The sequence below is a fragment of the Coregonus clupeaformis genome, unplaced genomic scaffold, assembly GCF_020615455.1.
Source record: "Coregonus clupeaformis isolate EN_2021a unplaced genomic scaffold, ASM2061545v1 scaf0248, whole genome shotgun sequence".
Classification (NCBI taxonomy): domain Eukaryota; kingdom Metazoa; phylum Chordata; class Actinopteri; order Salmoniformes; family Salmonidae; genus Coregonus; species Coregonus clupeaformis.
In genome coordinates, this window is record NW_025533703.1 from 190,296 (window position 1) to 208,768 (window position 18,473).

The 18,473-nt window shown below is 42.6% G+C and overlaps 1 protein-coding gene across 1 annotated transcript in view; it reads right to left on the minus strand.

The window, feature by feature from the left end:
- Positions 1–1,550: 1,550 nt before the first annotated feature.
- Positions 1,551–18,473, minus strand: part of LOC121557164 — a 71,686-nt gene continuing 54,763 nt past the window's right edge. The window contains exons 11-21 of the mRNA XM_045214389.1: positions 13,839–13,901; positions 13,282–13,384; positions 12,493–12,598; positions 9,108–9,347; positions 8,576–8,832; positions 3,982–4,219; positions 3,443–3,706; positions 2,838–2,928; positions 2,692–2,755; positions 2,360–2,595; positions 1,551–2,042 (exon numbers count right to left, since the gene is read on the minus strand). Of these exons, the coding sequence (XP_045070324.1) occupies positions 1,907–2,042; positions 2,360–2,595; positions 2,692–2,755; positions 2,838–2,928; positions 3,443–3,706; positions 3,982–4,219; positions 8,576–8,832; positions 9,108–9,347; positions 12,493–12,598; positions 13,282–13,384; positions 13,839–13,901 (1,798 nt within the window). The 3' untranslated portion in view covers positions 1,551–1,906. The remainder of the gene's footprint in view (positions 2,043–2,359; positions 2,596–2,691; positions 2,756–2,837; positions 2,929–3,442; positions 3,707–3,981; positions 4,220–8,575; positions 8,833–9,107; positions 9,348–12,492; positions 12,599–13,281; positions 13,385–13,838; positions 13,902–18,473) is intronic.

An 18,473-nucleotide genomic window follows, 5' to 3' on the forward strand; every position in this document is an offset into this window, starting at 1 on the left:
CTCATTGTGTTTCTCAGTGAAATTGAGCAGGCCTGTCAAGGTGAAGGGGTCACCTATGTCATTGTATGGGAAGATGTCAGGTTCCACCATGCAGAGGTGGTTCAGGTATGGTTTCGGGCCCATCCCCGATTCGTGACCCTATACCTGCCCCCATACTCTCCTTTCCTCAACCCTATTGGGGAATTTTTCAGCATGAAGTTGTATGATGTCCTGCAATGCATGAACAATGAGGACATTCACTATGATGTGGATGAGAATTTATAGCCAAATGCTCAAGACAGGCTTGATGCAAATTAATGCGTGCTAAAGGTTGTTTAATTTTCATTCATTTTATTTGTTTCATTTTTGCATGAATTATGTGTAGAGGATGTCTTCATTGATCACCTTTGATTGCAAATTGGATAGATATTATGGAAATTATAGATATTCTGTCAATTTTGTTGGGTAATGTAAGTGTATTGCCTAATGTGAAAACGGTGTAATTTACAGTACAGTAGCATATTACTTTCAGCACTTCTAAGGGCGATTTGAAACACATATCTTGCATTGTTTGCTATTGGATTAACTGGTAGTTAAAATGACTAAATTGAAAATATAGTATGTTGTGTTTTGGTGATTAAACCAATGTTCTCATTACATTTCAGAATGAACTTATATTTTGAATTAATGGATGTGTGGTGATAGATGTTTACAATCAAAATTAATGTACAATGACAGGTTTTGAATGAAAGACTGGCTGCGTTATAAGTGTGACCAGTTTGGAGTTTTGTACTAAGAGTCGTGAAAATGTACCACGTATGGGTGAAAATAAAACCAAAACGATTTTAAAAAACGAGAACCTTTTGCATGTAGTGTTGATAAAACACGTTTGTGTGCGTGAATGTTTGTGTGTGTCTGTGTGTGTGCATGTTCATGTGTATGACTGTCTGTGTGTGTGTGTGTGTGTGTGTGTGTGTGTGTGTGTGTGTGTGTGTGTGTGTGTGTGTGTGTGTGTGTGTGTGTGTAGGCATTTGGATTTGATGTTTAACAAACATATAGATGAGCTGGTTAAGAAGATAAGGTTTAAAGTTGGCTTTTTTTACGGAAACAGGTCGTGCCTTTCTCTAAGCACTAGGAAGCAGATTATTCAGTCAACCTTTTTATCTGTTCTTGATTATGGTGATATTATTTATCAAAGTGCAGCTGCTACTACTCTTAACCCTTTGGATGCCATCTACCATAGTGCCCTTTGTTTAATAACAGGAGACAGATTTGATAGTCATCAACGCATACTGTATCAAAAGGTTGGCTGGCCTTTGCTAAAGACTCCACTGAAGATAGTGTTATAATAAGGTCAAAACAATGACAATTACGTTTATTCTTAAAAATGTATCAGAAAAACACACAGTTTACAAAAAAAAACATTTCACAAAAGCGTTAAGAAATGTTGCATCAAGCAGAACTCTTTCCTGGACATTGAGGCAAAATTGTGCCATAGTTTGTAATAAAAACTATTAAAAATATTTATAAAAAAATCAAGCAAACTTCTAAACTTAAAGAAATATTAAACTTATAAAATGTTCAACTATATTATTATATACTATTATAAACTGGTTAGTTTGGGTCTTGGATGCTGACTGACTGAAACTGCATTTCAGAAGTGAATACTGTATATCAGACAATATACCACGGGTATGGCGTAAAAAATACTATTTATGTTGGTAACCAGTTTCTAATAGCAATCAGGCCAATATACGACGGCATATCCGCTTTGTGTCAAGAACAGCCCTTAGCCGTGGTATAAACCACTCAGTTTATAATGGCCAATATTCCACACCCCCTCAAGCTTTATGGCACTTATTTTGAATATATGGGTTTTTGTCAAACTTGTTGAGTTCAGGTCTTCTTGGTTCTGGGTTTGTTGTGTTCAGGTCTTCTTGGTTCTGGGTTTGTTGTGTTCAGGTCTTCTTGGTTCTGGGTTTGTTGTGTTCAGGTCTTCTTGGTTCTGGGTTTGTTGACTGCCTTGACAGTAGATCACCTCAGCTGATTGTGCTGCTGCAGGTCTGAAGAGAGAGAAACAGAAATGAAACAAAGGTTGCGTCCCAAATGTTGGCACCCTATACCCTTTATAGTGCACTGCCTTTGTAGTGCACTAAATAGGGAATATGATGCCATTTGGAACGCAAAATGAGCAGTTCCTCAAAACCATCATTACATCAATACATGTCATAGTAATTTTCTTGAGATGTCCATTGTTGGGTTCGTAGTTTAAGGAAATGACATCACTAGTGGTCACTATGGGTCAACTGTTTTGCTTATTGATGACATCTCCTACAATAAGCAGCAGCATATGAATTACCTTAATGCAGAATATGCTTACTGGGTGGCAGCAGTGGGGCGGTTGAATTTCACAGCAGCGTACTGGACATCCTCGTCCTGTTTCTGGGGTTGAGGCAGTTGGACGGTGGAGTACAGAGGGACTTCCTGGTTTTTGGAGCGAGAGAAGTGGACGCTGGTGTAGTGAACAACATCCTGGTCTACGTTGGCTGCTGTCTGTGTTGCAGTAGGGGTCATGACCATGCCTGAGATGTTGTCATACACTGGACTAGAGTCTCCCTGATGGGGAGAGAGGACAGACAACATGAGGAGTGGAAATGTTCCACAAAGCAATACCCAGACATCACAGTCATCTTCTGATTCCAACAGACTCACCTGTCCATTTTCTGCTATATCACTTGTGTCTCTTGTGTCAGAGGTGGATTTGGAGGCCTTCTTCCTGTTTGTTAATTAATGAATTAATCAATCAATCAATGTTACTAAAGTTAAATAATAAAAAATAATTAATACAATTCACTCACCTGAACCACATGAGTCCAGAGAGACAGAGGATGAGAACCAGAACAACCACTATGATTCCAACAGCTGTAGTCATAACTGAGGTTTGTTTCCCTGTAATATAATATGGATGATGTGAGTACATGGCATGATATAATAAACTAAAAATAAACTGAAATACAGGACATTAATGCAATACTTGTTAAGGGATCTTATAACATTACATTTACATTTTAGTCATTTAGCAGACGCTCTTATCCAGAGCGAGTTAGTGAGTGCATACATTTATTATTTTTTTATTTTTTTTTCATACTGGCCCCCCGTGGGAATCGAACCCACAACCCTGGCATTGCAAGCGCAATGCTCTACCAACTGAGCTACATCCCTGCCGGCCATTCCCTCCCCTACCCTGGACGACGCTGGGCCAATTGTGCGCCGCCCCTTGAGGTCTCCCGGTCTAGTGGCACAGCTAGCACTGCGATGCAGTGCCTTAGACCACTGCGCCACTCGGGAGATTCAAAAATATAACCCAATGTATAGTTATAAACTAAGGAGTAATAACACAAAGTATAATGATTAGATTGAAAACATGTAGTTTTGTATTGAAGTATTGAAGATGAAACTTGACCTGCTACAATGATCATCAGAGCTGTAGAGTTCTTAGATGCTATTTTATTCCCGGCCTCACAGTAGTATTCTCCACTTTCCTCAGAGCTGATGTTAGTGATATTGTAACTCTGTCCTGATGCTTTTGGTGAGGTTATGTTCTTCTTGTACCAGGTGTATTTGTCCACAGGTGGGTTGGCATCACTGCTGCAGGTCAGAGTCACTGAACTGCCCTCCACTATTTCGCCAGAGGGACTGACTGACACTGAGCTGTCCTTTGGGCCATCTGGCAGACAATATGTATCAACACATTGTTCATACATATTGCTTTACATGAGGAGCATCATGGAACTTACACTTATGATTGAAATAATTGAAATATGAATATAAATATGTGTAACTTAGAAAATAATGTAACAATACAGTGTTTGTGTAGTACCACAGTAGTGAGATGAGTACAATCATGGAACTTGGACATAGATTGAAATAATAGATAGATAGAATAGATAAGAGAAGATGTTACTAAAAGAATACAACTGGAGATGGATCACACATACTCACATCTGACAGTGAGAGTCTCTTCAGGAGAGTGGAGATCCTCATGGCCTTCTACAGCACAGGAGTATCTGACTGCATCCTCACTGCTGACTGGGTTTAGGAACAGACTGTTAGATTGGTTGGTTACATGTCCGTTCTTGTACCAGATGTAGGTGGGGTTGGGGTTGTCACTCAGAGTACAGGTGGTGGTGCTACAGGTCAGTGTCACCTTCTGTCCCTCTGTCACAGTGGCAGGAGTCACCTTCACTCAATTAGTATTTGGTAGCATTGCCTTAAAATTGTTTAACTTGGGTTAAATGTTTCGGGTAGCCTTCCACAAGCTTCCCACAATAAGTTGAGTGAATTTTGGCCCATTCCTCCTGACAGAGCTGGTGTAACTGAGTCAGGTTTGTAGGCCTCCTTGCTCGCACATGCTTTTTTAGTTCTGCCCACAAATGTTCTATAGGATTGAGGTCAGGCCTTGTGATGGCCACTCCAATACCTTAACTTTGTTGTCCTTAAGCCATTTTGCCACAACTTTGGAAGTATGCTTGGGGTCATTGTCCATTTGGAAGACCCATTTGCAACCAAGCTTTAACTTCCTGATTGATGTCTTGAGATGTTGCTTCAATATATCCACATAATTTTCCTTCCTCATGATGCCATCTATTTTGTGAAGTGCACCAGTCCCTCCTGCAGCAAAGCACCCCCACAGCATGATGCTGCCACCTCTGTGCTTCACGGTTGAAATTGTGTTCTTTGGCTTGCAAGCTTCCCCCTTTTTCCTCCAAACATAACGATGGTCATTATGGCCAATCAGTTCTATTTTTGTTTCATCAGACAAGAGGACATTTCTCCAAAAAGTACGATCTTTGTCCCCATGTGCAGTTGCAAACCGTAGTCTGGCTTTTTTATGGCGGTTTTGGAGCAGTGGCTTCTTCCTTGCTGACCGGCCTTTCAGGTTATGTCGATATAGGACTCGTTTTACTGTGGATATAGATACTTTTGTACCTGTTTCATCCAGCATCTTCACAAGGTCCTTTGCTGTTATTCTGGGATTGATTTGCACTTTTCGCACCAAAGTACGTTAATCTCTAGGAGACAGAACGCGTCTCCTTCATGAGCGATATGACGGCTGCGTGGTCCCATGGTGTTTATACTTGCGTACTATTGTTTGTACAGATGAACGTGGTACGTTCAGGTGGTTGGAAATTGCTCCCAAGGATCAACCAGACTTGTGGAGGTCTACCATTTTTTTTCTGAGGTCTTGGCTGATTTATGTTGATTTTCCCATTATGTCAAGCAAAGAGGCACTTAGTTTGAAGGTAGGCCTTGAAATAGCTGCTATCCATATTGTCTAATGTAGCCTGTTGTCCATATATAGTCTAATGTAGACTGTTATCAATATATAGTCTAATGTATTCTGCTATCCATATATAGTCTATGGTAGCATGTTAAACATATATTGTCTAATGTAGCCTGTTATCCATATATAGTCCAATGTAGCGTGTTATCCATGTATAATCTAATGAGGCATGTTATCCATATATAGTCTAATCTAGCCTGCTATCCATATATAGTCTAATGTATTATGCTATCCATATATAGTCTAATGTAGCCTGCTATCCATATATAGTCTAATGTAGCCTGCTATCCATATATAGTCTAATGTAGCCTGTTATCCATAGATAGTCTAATGTAGCCTGTTATCCATATATAGTCTAATGTAGCCTGTTATCCATATATAGTCTAATGTAGCCTGTTATCTATATATAGTCTAATGTAGCCTGTTATCCATGTAGTCTAATGTAGCCTGTTATCCATATATAGTCAAAGGTAGCATGTTATCCATATACAGTGGGGAAAAAAAGTATTTAGTCAGCCACCAATTGTGCAAGTTCTCCCACTTAAAAAGATGAGAGAGGCCTGTAATTTTCATCATAGGTACACGTCAACTATGACAGACAAATTGAGAAAAAAAATTCCAGAAAATTACATTGTAGGATTTTTAATGAATTTATTTGCAAATTATGGTGGAAAATAAGTATTTGGTCACCTACAAACAAGCAAGATTTCTGGCTCTCACAGACCTGTAACTTCTTCTTTAAGAGGCTCCTCTGTCCTCCACTCGTTACCTGTATTAATGGCACCTGTTTGAACTTGTTATCAGTATAAAAGACACCTGTCCACAACCTCAAACAGTCACATTCCAAACTCCACTATGGCCAAGACCAAAGAGCTGTCAAAGGACACCAGAAACAAAATTGTAGACCTGCACCAGGCTGGGAAGTATGAATCTGCAATAGGTAAGCAGCTTGGTTTGAATAAATCAACTGTGGGAGCAATTATTAGGAAATGGAAGACATACAAGACCACTGATAATCTCCCTCGATCTGGGGCTCCACGCAAGATCTCACCCCGTGGGGTCAAAATGATCACAAGAACGGTGAGCAAAAATCCCAGAACCACAAGGGGGGACCTAGTGAATGACCTGCAGAGAGCTGGGACCAAAGTAACAAAGCCTACCATCAGTAACACACTACGCCGCCAGGGACTCAAATCCTGCAGTGCAAGACGTGTCCCCCTGCTTAAGCCAGTACATGTCCAGGCCCGTCTGAAGTTTGCTAGAGTGCATTTGGATGATCCAGAAGACGATTGGGAGAATGTCATATGGTCAGATGAAACCAAAATATAACTTTTTGGTAAAAACTCAACTCGTCGTGTTTGGAGGACAAAGAATGCTGAGTTGCATCCAAAGAACACCATACCTACTGTGAAGCATGGGGGGTGGAAACATCATGCTTTGGGGCTGTTTTTCTGCAAAGGGACCAGGACGACTGATCCGTGTAAAGAAAAGAATGAATGGGGCCATGTATCGTGAGATTTTGAGTGAAAACCTCCTTCCATCAGCAAGGGCATTGAAGATGAAACGTGGCTGGGTCTTTCAGCATGACAATGATCCCAAACACACCGCCCGGGCAACGAAGGAGTGGCTTCGTAAGAAGCATTTCAAGGAGTGGCCTAACCAGTCTCCAGATCTCAACCCCATAGAAAATCTTTGGAGGGGAGTTGAAAGTCCGTGTTTCCCAGCGACAGCCCCAAAACATCACTGCTCTAGAGGAGATCTGCATGGAGGAATGGGCCAAAATACCAGCAACAGTGTGTGAAAACCTTGTGAAGACTTACAGAAAAACGTTTGACCTGTGTCATTGCCAAAAAAGGGTATATAACAAAGTATTGAGAAACTTTTGTTATTGACCAAATACTTATTTTCCACCATAATTTGCAAATAAATTCATTAAAAATCCTACAATGTGATTTTCTGGATTTTCTTTTCTCATTTTGTCTGTCATAGTTGACGTGTACCTATGATGAAAATTACAGGCCTCTCTCATCTTTTTAAGTGGGAGAACTTGCACAATTGGTGGCTGACTAAATACTTTTTTCCCCCACTGTATAGTCAAATGTAGCCTGTTATCTATATATAGTCTAATGTAGCCTACTATCCATACTTAGTCTAATGTAGCCTGTTATCTATGTATAGTCTAATGTAACCTCTTCTCAATATAGTCTAATGTAGCCTGTTATCGATATATAGTCTAATGTAGCCTGCTATCTATATATAGTCTAATGTAGCATGTTATCCATATATAGTCTAATGTAGCCTGTTATCCATATATAATCTAATGCAGCCTGTTATCCATATATTGTCAAATGTAGCCTGCTATCTATGTATAGTCTAATGTAGCATGTTATCCATATATAGTCTAATGTAGCCTGTTATCTATACATAGTATAATGTAGTATGTTATCCATATATAGTCTAATGTAGCCTGTTATCCATATATAGTCTATTGTAGCTTGTTGTCCATATATAGTCTATTGTAGCCTGTTATCCATATATAGTCTAATGTAGCCTTTTATCCATATATAGTCTAATGTAGCCTGTTATCCATATTTACATTTACATTTACGTCATTTAGCAGACACTCTTATCCAGAGCGACTTACAAATTGGTGCATTCACCCTATAGCCAGTGGGATAACCACTTCACAATTATTATTATTATTTTTTTAGGGGGGGGGGGTAGAAGGATTACTTTATCCTATCCCAGGTATTCCTTAAAGAGGTGGGGTTTCAAATGTCTCCGGAAGGTGGTGAGTGACTCCGCTGTCCCTGCTATATCACTTGTGTCTCTTGTGTCAGAGGTGGATTTGGAGGCCTTCTTCCTGTTTGTTAACTAATGAATTAATCAATCAATCAATGTTACTAAAGTTAAATAATAAATAATAAATAATACAATTCACTCACCTAAACCACATGAGTCCAGAGAGACAGAGGATGAGAACCAGAACAACCACTATGATTCCTACAGCTGTAGTCATAACTGAGGTTTGTTTCCCTGTAATATAATATGGATGATGTGAGTACATGGCATGATATAATAAACTAAAAATAAACTCAAATACAGGACATTAATGCAATACTTGTTAAGGGATCTTATAACACAATGTATAGTTATAAACTAAGGAGTAATAATCCAAAGTATAATGATTAAGATTAAATTGAAACATGTAGTTTTGTATTGAAGTATTGAAGATGAAACTTGACCTGCTACAATGATCATCAGAGCTGTAGAGTTCTTAGATGCTATTGTATTCTCAGCCTCACAGTAGTATTCTCCACTGTCCTCAGAGCTGATGTTAGTGATATTGTAACTCTGTCCTGATGCTTTTGGTGAGGTTATGTTCTTCTTGTACCAGGTGTATTTGTCCACAGGTGGGTTGGCATCACCGCTGCAGGTCAGAGTCACTGAACTGCCCTCCACTATTTCGCCAGAGGGACTGACTGACACTGAGCTGTCCTTTGGGCCATCTGGCAGACAATATGTATCAACACATTGTTCATACCTATTGCTTTACATGAGGAGCATCATGGAACTTACACTTATGATTGAAATAATTGAAATATGAATATAAATATGTGTAACTTAGAAAATAATGTAACAATACAGTGTTTGTGTAGAACCACAGTAGTAAGATGAGTACAATCATGGAACTTGGACATAGATTGAAATGATAGATAGATAGAATAGATAAGAGAAGATGTTACTAAAAGAATACAACTGGAGATGGATCACACATACTCACATCTGACAGTGAGAGTCTCTTCAGGAGAGTGGAGATCCGCATGGCCTTTTACAGCACAGGAGTAACTGTCTTTATCACTAAAGTTGTCTGAGTACAAGCTGGATGAGTCCTCCTTTACATAGTGTCCGTTCTTGTACCAGATGTAGGTGGGGTTGGGGTTGTCACTCAGAGTACAGGTGGTGATACAGGTCAGTGTCCTCCTTTCTGCCTCTTTGGCAGCAGTCACCTCCACCTGCAGGTCTGAATACAGGGGAAATGACAACAAGATACTTAAATCAATCAAGTATTATGGATAAAATAATTATAATTAAACATCACATAGAAATGTATGTATAAACATGATCATTTGTTCAGTGTAACCTGTGACAGTCAGAGTTGTTCCAGCCTGTTATCCATATATAGTCTATTGTAGCCTGTTATCTATGTATAGTCTAATGTAGCCTGTATTCGATATATAGTCTAATGTAGCCTGTTATCTCTATATAGTCTAATGTAGCCTGTTATCCACATATAGTCAAAGGTATCCTGTTATCCATAAATAGTCAAAGGTAGCCTGTTATCTATATATAGTCTAATGTAGCCTGATATCCATATATAGTCTAATGTAATCTGTTATCCATATATAGTCTAATGTAGCATGTTATCTATATATATAATGTAATGTAGGCTGTCGTCTAGATACTGTAATGTGAATATAAACTGCATATATTGTCAATATAAAGAAGTATAGAATTACATATTATAACTATTAACTAGTAATTTTTAGGATCTCTGTTTAAAGAACTCTGATTGGTCTATGTAGGACAGGAAGTTAGGACAGGAAAATGACGCTTAGTGTGATCTAAACCAACAAAACCACAACTCACCATCACTGTGTCTCATGTTAATACTACTCCTAAACACAACCCACCATCACTGTGTCTCATGTTAATACTACTCCTAAACACAACCCACCATCACTGTGTCTCATGTTAATACTACTCCAAACACAACCCACCATCACTATGTCTCATGTTAATACTACTCCTAAACACAACCCACCATCACTGTGTCTCATGTTAATACTACTCCTAAACACAACCCACCATCACTGTGTCTCATGTTAATACTACTCCTAAACACAACCCACCATCACTGTGTCTCATGTTAATGCTACTCCTAAACACAACCCACCATCACTGTGTTTCATGTTAATACTACTCCTAACCACAACCCACCATCACTGTGTCTCATGTTAATACTACTCCTAACCACAACCCACCATCACTGTGTCTCATGTTAATACTACTCCTAAACACAACCCACCATCACTGTGTCTCATGTTAATACTACTCCTAAACACAACCCACCATCACTGTGTCTCATGTTAATACTACTCCTAAACACAACCCACCATCACTGTGTTTCAGGTTAATACTACTCCTAAACACAACCCACCATCACTGTGTTTCATGTTAATACTACTCCTAAACACAACCCACCATCACTGTGTCTCATGTTAATACTACTCCTAAACACAACCCACCATCACTGTGTCTCATGTTAATACTACTCCTAAACACAACCCACCATCACTGTATCTCAGGTTAATTCTGCCCATAAACTCATCATTCTTACTCTTACTGTTACTCATAATTCAGGCCATTTTCTAAAAAGTCCCCAATATATTATATTCTTCTCATCACCATGCCCATAACAGAGGAATATGGTTCATGGATACAGACATATAATAATAAAATATACATATTTTAAGATATTGTCAAGCATACTTACAGAGTGAAGGGGAGAGAGGTCTTGTGATGAACTTTCTGGCAGTCTAAGGAAATAGACACTGACTGTGAGGTTTTAGGTCTGTGGTTGACACAACGTTGAAGTAGTGAGAGACCATAGAGTTGGATAAAAGACACACTAGCTACAAAGACTGTTTCAGCATTGACATGACATTGTATGCATCCTTTCAGTATGTTTTTTTCGACTGTCATTATACTCATGGCGGTTGAACAAGAAGAAATTGACAACTTTAAAATGGAGATAGCCCTCAAATGTGCTGCTGATGTTGTAACAGAAGCCAGCATGAAAAGATGCCAAGCTGTGCCCTCTATCCAACTCTATGTCAGGGACCAAGACGCTGATTCAGAGATGGCTTGCTTCCTCATTCACAGAGGCTGTATTCAAGAGCATCGAAACTGTGACGTGTCATGGGTAAATTGTGACTGACTGACTGATCTACAAATCACCTTGCATGATAAATAACTACTTCATATTATTTGTAGATCAGTCAGTCTCGACTTTAAAGTCGGCTGCAATGTCGAACGCGGCCACATTTACATGCTTGACAACCAATGATGTCATACGATATTATAATAACTTTCTACAGTACTGTGGAATGTTAACCCCTTAAGGTTGATGTAGCATAATCCAAAAATCGCCATACAAATCTGTCAGTTTAAGGTAGAGATATCTGTTTTTGGTCTCAATTCACCGCGTTCACCTATGTTGCACTTCTGCATCTGTGGTGAAAGGTGACAGAGCTAGACCATGTTTGTCAGACCATGAGACGTCCCGAAAATCGGTCTTCTCATAAAATGTTGCTCTACGAACCCCTCAAGCGTCTTGGGACTCGTCTGAAGTCGGTACAGTCGATCTATAGCATCCAAACATTTTGGGCTACACACTAATGTGTGGAAAGATGAGACTCTCACGAACATGTCTGTTGTTTTTCTCTAGGACACCCAAAGGCCACACAAGACAAAATTATGGAAGTATATACTGTTCAGTGCCAAAAATAAGGGGTTAAATCCATGTTCAAAAAATATATATATTACGATCTTACTTATATCTCTCAGGTATAGGACAGACACTTCAGAATAAACTTCCTTTAGATTTTTTTGGGGGACTATATTTTATTCCATGTAGTGAATCTGCTATTCAATGCGTTTGTATGGGCTAATAGCAGTAAGGCCAAAAATAAATTTTAATCAAATAATCGTTGTATCTATTTTTTGGATAGTTAAGGTTTCTTAACATTCTAAATCAAATAGCTAAATTATCCTTGGTATGACCTTCTTAAAAATAATCAGTATAGGAGGCACTCTTTCCTCTGGTCTAAAAAATAATATCCTCCAGATGAAACACTTATCACCATTGACGGGAGCCATCCTCCTGGACCTGGGAGGGAGAGAGACACACACACAAACAGTATGAAAACACAAGCACCTGCATGCCTGTGCTCCTTCCGTCATTTGTCTGTCCTTTTGTACATTTCAAAAGATTATTTGAGTTGATTGGTAACATTTAAGAATAACTCATAATTAACCCATTATAAGTGCTTATATATGTTTATAAATTATAGTTGATGTTTTGGCAGACAGACAGATGTCCTTACCCTGAGGAGGCGTACTGGGAGGCTGAGGAGGTGTTGAGGCCTCTAGGGTTGGTTCTCTGAGGACTGGGTACCTGATTACCAGCCTGGTGCTCTCCAGCTCCACCCCCTGGACAGGAGGACAAACAACAGGCACAGTCCAAATACATACAATGGAACCAATAACATAGTCCCAAAAGTACAATGGGACTAATAGCACTGTCCCAAAAGTACAATGGAACCAATAACAACGTTTTTTTCCTTTGCCACCAGAAAGGAGTTGAATTGTTGTACTTTACTCTCTGTGTTGGACAATGGTGATCATTTTTGATACAGGTCTTGACCCTGTGTATTATGCAGAGACATCTAACTCACCATTGTGATCTCTACAGTGCTGTCAGGTGGACATCATTAGCAACACGCAGGCTCAAACACTGGTACATTCTTATTCAGAAGGCCATTTAAGGAAAACTGCCATTTTATCTATCCTCTATTCTAGCACGAAATGAGAACACATTCAAGCGGGTTAAATAAATGTGTTCCTAAAAGTACAATGGAACCAACAGCATAGTCACAAAAAGTACAACGGAACTAAAATTATAGTCACAAAAGTACAATGGAACCAATAGAATAGTCACAAAAGTACAATGGAACCAATAGCATAGTCCCAAAAGTACTTGGAACCAAAATTATAGTCCCAAAAGTACAATGGAACCAATAGAATAGTCACAACAGTACAAACTAAATAATTGAAAGCACATCTCACATAGTTGAAGGCATTTTGACAGCATTATGTTTCATCCCACCACTCACCTGGAGCCTCTCCAAGGCGAGAGCGGCCATGTTGGCATTCTTTAAGTTGATGAAGGCACAGAATCTCTCATGAAGAACACTGATACTCTCTATCTCCCCACATCTGCAGTACAGGACATAGAATTAGAATGTAGAACTCTGATACTCTCTATCTCCCTACACCTACAGAACAGAACATAGAATTAGAATGTAGAACTCTGATACTCTCTATCTCCCTATACCTACAGAACAGAACATAGAAATAGAATGTATAACTCTGATACTCTCTATTTCCTCACCCCTACAGTACAGAACATATAATTAGAATGTAAAAGAATGATGATTCCCTTTCCATAAATGTCATTGGATTAGAATGGTGGACCGGCGGCCATTTTGTGCTAACCATTTCAAGTGTTAATTTTATGTTACTTGATGATTATCACACCACATCATGTAAGAAACAAAGAAAGTCACAGCAAGAGAAGCCTAAGCAGTGGACATGGAGATATATATATATATAGAAATAGAGATGTAGATACAGAACTAAAACAGATAGAAATGGGGCATGGTGGTCGTACGTTTTGAAGAGGTCCCATATGTGTGTCTCAGTGACATTCCCCGGAGAGAGGGACAGGTTGGACCTGAGGACGAGAGGAATGGAGGGAGGGGACCATCGTCAGAACACATCCATTAAGATGTTAAAATGACATCAATTGCACTGGTGTTATCCAGACCTGGGTTCAAATAGTATTTGAAATCATTCAAATATTTTGAGAGTTTGCTTGTACCTACTTGTGGTGTCAGATTTATGTTTTTTGCACTTTTGGGACTATTCTGTTGGTTCCATTGCATCAAACAAGCTCAATCTTTAAGTACAGCTAGTTTGAGTATAGGAAATACACTATTTTCACCCAGGTGTGGTTCCCACCCCTTCTAAATTGGTAATGCTACCTGGGTAATGCTCTGAGGCTTACCCAGTGTTCCCAGGATGTTGCGTAAATAGTGTGTCAGGGGGGTTGACAGTAATAATACTCATTTATGTTGTACTGATAAATAAAGAGCTATTCGAAGGGACTTTTATTTGGAAAATTCCTTAGGGATGATGTTGAAAAATGTGCTATGACAGTTCTAGTGAATGATACTGCAACACTAATGAAGGGGTTATGACTGGTTACATAAAGGTGTAATGTCTACCCCCTTCATATGATGTGGTCCTGAGGGAATATGTGACATTATTTTATCACATTATCATCATGGCTGACCATTATTATGTTTGATTGCTGCATGCTATTTAGACAAGTCATTTATGTCAATCACCAGTAATACATAAAATATGCCTATGGTACACATTTCAGACTGATTAACTGAATAAGGAAAATGAAACATGTGTTTGACAGTTTGACGTCTCAATGTGTTACTCATGTGATGAGTGTGATAGAAGGAGTCAGGCGCAGGAGGGTAAATCACCGAATACAGAGTTTATTCTGTCGAACACAATTGCGCTAGATAGCGACACACGAAAACAGGCACAGGGGAAATATCTACCCTGGCAATAACAACGTGCGAGTAGCTCCACCGAGCTACACTACTCTACCAATAAACAATCACCCACAAGGACAAGGGGGACAGAGGGAACATTTATACACGGACTAATGAGGGGATAAGAACCAGGTGTGCGTAATTGACAAGACAAGACAAATGGAATGATAATATATTGAGCGGCAGTGGCTAGTAAGCCGGTGACGACGAACGCCGAAGCCTGCCTGAACAAGGAGGGGAGGCAGCCTCGGCGGAAGTCGTGATAGTACACCCCCCTTGACGCGCAGCTCCAGCAGCGTGCCGACCCTGTTCTCGGGGACGGCCAGGAGGATGCGGAGCAGGGCGAGCCGGATGGCGACGGTGGAAATCCCGCACCGGGACCCAGCACCGTTCCTCCGGACCGTACCCCTCCCACTCCACGAGGTACTGAAGGCCCCCCACCCGACGCCTCGAATCCAAGATGGAACGGATAGAGTACGCCGGGGGCCCCCTCGATGTCCAGAGGAGGTGGAGGAATCTCCCGCACCTCAGACTCCTGGAGCGGACCAACCACCCCCGGCCTGAGGAGAGACACATGAAACGAGGGGTTAATACGGTAATCAGGGGGAAGTAATAACCTATAAGTGACCACGTTGATTCTCCTCAGGACTTTGAACGGCCCCACAAACCGCGGGCTCAGCTTCCGGCAGGGCAGGCGGAGGGGCAGATTCCGGGTTGAGAGCCAGACCCGATCCCCCGATACGAAGATCGGGGCCTCACTGCGGTGGCGGTCAGCATTGGCCTTCTGACGACGCACGGCGCGCTGGAGGTGAACTTGGGCAGTGTCCCACGCCTCCTCCGTGCACTGAAACCAGTCATCCACCGCAGGAGCCTAGGTCTGGCTCTGGTGCCACGGTGCCAGAACCGGTTGGTAACCTAAAATACATTGGATCGGCATTAGGTTAGTAGAGGAGTGGCGGAGAGAGTTCTGGTCATATTCTGCCCATGGCAAGAACACCGACCACTCCCCCAGCCGGTCCTGGCAGTAGGACCGCAGAATCCTACCCACATCCTGATTTACCCGTTCCACCTGCCCATTTGACTCGAGGTGGAACCCAGAGGTCAGGCTGACCGAGACCCCCAGACGTTCCATGAACGCCTTCCAGACCTTGGACGTGAACTGGGGACCTCTGTCGGACACTATATCCTCTGGTACCCCGTAGTGCCGGAAGACGTGAGTAAACAGGGCCTCCGCAGTTTGCAGGGCCGTGGGGAGACCGGGCAGAGGAAGGCGGCCGGACTTTGAAAAGCGGTCCACAAAGACCAGGATGGTGGTGTTACCTTGGGAGAGGGGAAGATCAGTCAAAAAATCAACACTTAGGTGAGACCATGGTCGTTGTGGAACTGGTAAAGGTTGTAACTTACCCGCTGGGAGGTGCCTAGGTGCCTTACTCTGGGTGCACACCGAGCAGGAGGAGACGTACACCCTCACGTCCTTAGCGCAAGGTAGGCCACCAGTACTTTCCCGGTCAGGCAGCGCACTGTACGACTGATACCTGGGTGACCAGAGGAGGGTGACTTGTGTGCCCAGTAGATCAGACGATCACGGATAAGAGCAGGCACGTACCGCAGCCCAGCTAGACACTGAGGTGGAGATGGATCTGTGCGTAATGCCTGCTCTATATCCGCGTCCCATCGCCCATACTACCGGGCGCCACAATGCAGGAGGCCGGGAGTATGGGGGTGTTGTCTCTGGGCCTCTCCTCTGTGTCATACAGCCGGGACAGTGCGTCTGCCTTCACGTTCTTCGAACCCGGAATGTATGACAGTGAAAAATCAAACCGGGTGAAGAATAGGGCCCACCTGGCCTGGCGAGGATTCAGCCTCCTCGCTGCCCGGATGTACTCCAGGTTACGGTGGTCCGTCCAGATGAGGGAAGGGTGTTTCGCCCCTTCGAGCCAATGCCTCCACACGGTCAAAGCTCGGACAACAGCCAACAGCTCCCGATCACCAACGTCGTAGTTCTGCTCCGCCGGGCTGAGCTTCTTAGAGAAGAAGGCACAGGGGCGGAGCTTGGGTGGCGTGCCCGAGCGTTGAGATAGGACAGCGCCTATCCCTACCTCAGACGCATCCACCTCCACTACGAACGCTAGTGATGGATCGGGGTGGGCCAGTACCGGGGCTGAGGTGAACAGACCCCACAGTCTACTGAAGGCCAGGTCAGCCTCAGCAGACCAGCGGAGCCGGGACTGCCCACCCTTCAACAGGGATGTAATGTGAGCTGCAACCTTGCCAAAGCCCCGGATAAACCTTCGATAGTAGTTGGCGAAGCCAAGGAGGCGCTGCACCTCCTTAACCGTGGTTGGAGTCTGCCAATTACGCACGGCTGAAATGCGATCTCCCTCCATCTCCACACCTGAGGTGGAAATGCGGTATCCGAGGAAGGAGACGGACTGCTGGAAAAACATACACTTCTCTGCCTTGGCATGAAGGTCATTTTCCAACAGTCGGGCCAGCACTTTGCGAACCAGGGACACATGCTCGGCGCGCGTAGCGGAATACACCAGGATGTCATCGATGTAGACCACCACACCGCGACCAAGCATGTCCCAAAACACCTCGTTCACAAAGGACTGGAAGATGGATGGAGCATTCATCAAACCGTAGGGCATCACCAGGTATTCATAATGCCCCGTGGTTGTGGTGAATGCTGTCTTCCACTCATCCCCCTCACGAACACACACCAGGTTGTATGCACTCCTGAGATCTAATTTGGTGAAGAAGCGCGCCCCATGCATTGACTCAATCACTGAAGGAATGAGGGGGAGAGGATAAATCAATCTTATCGTCTCCTTGTTCAGTGATCGATAATCAATGCACGGGTGCAGACCACCGTCTTTCTTCTTCACAAAGAAGAAACTCGAGGAGGCGGGTGAAGTGGAGGGACGTATATACCCCTGGCCCAGGGGACTCGGTGACGTATGTTTCCATAGCCACCGTTTCAGCCATGCGACAGGGGGTACACATGACTCCTGGGAGGTACAGCGTCTACCCGAAGGTTTATCGCGCAATCCCCCGCCCGATGAGGTGGTAATTTTGTCTCCTGCGTCTTAGAAAACGCGTGTGCCAGATCGAGGTATTCGGGCGGAATGCGCACGGTGGATGTACGGCGGAAACACCTAGACACCTACCCTGACACTCTTGCGACCACCCTGTGAGAATCCTCTGCGGCCATGAGAAGGTGGGGTTGTGGAGTGCTAGCCAAGGGATACCTAATACCACAGGGAAAGCAGGAGACTCAATAATAGAAAAAGTAACCTGCTCACAATGAGTCTCCTGGGTGATCATGGTGACTGGTACAGTAACTTCCTTAACAAAACCGGACCCTAATGGTCGACTATCAAGTGCTCTGATGGGGAGTGGAATGGATAGGGGAACCAATGAAATGCCTTAACGCCGTGAGAATACCCTGTCATTAAAGTTCCCAGCTGCGCCTGAATCGACTAGCGCCTTACACTGGGGAACTACCATGTGATCGGGAAAGTAGATAGGTAGGGTACAGTGCACAGCAGAGGGCACTGAATGAGTGTGGGTGTTCGATACCTGGGATGATGCGAGAGTGCCCTGCCTGCCGCCTCCAGACCCAAAAGACCGTTGACGACTATGTGTGGTGTACTGTCCCTTCGTGCCACCGG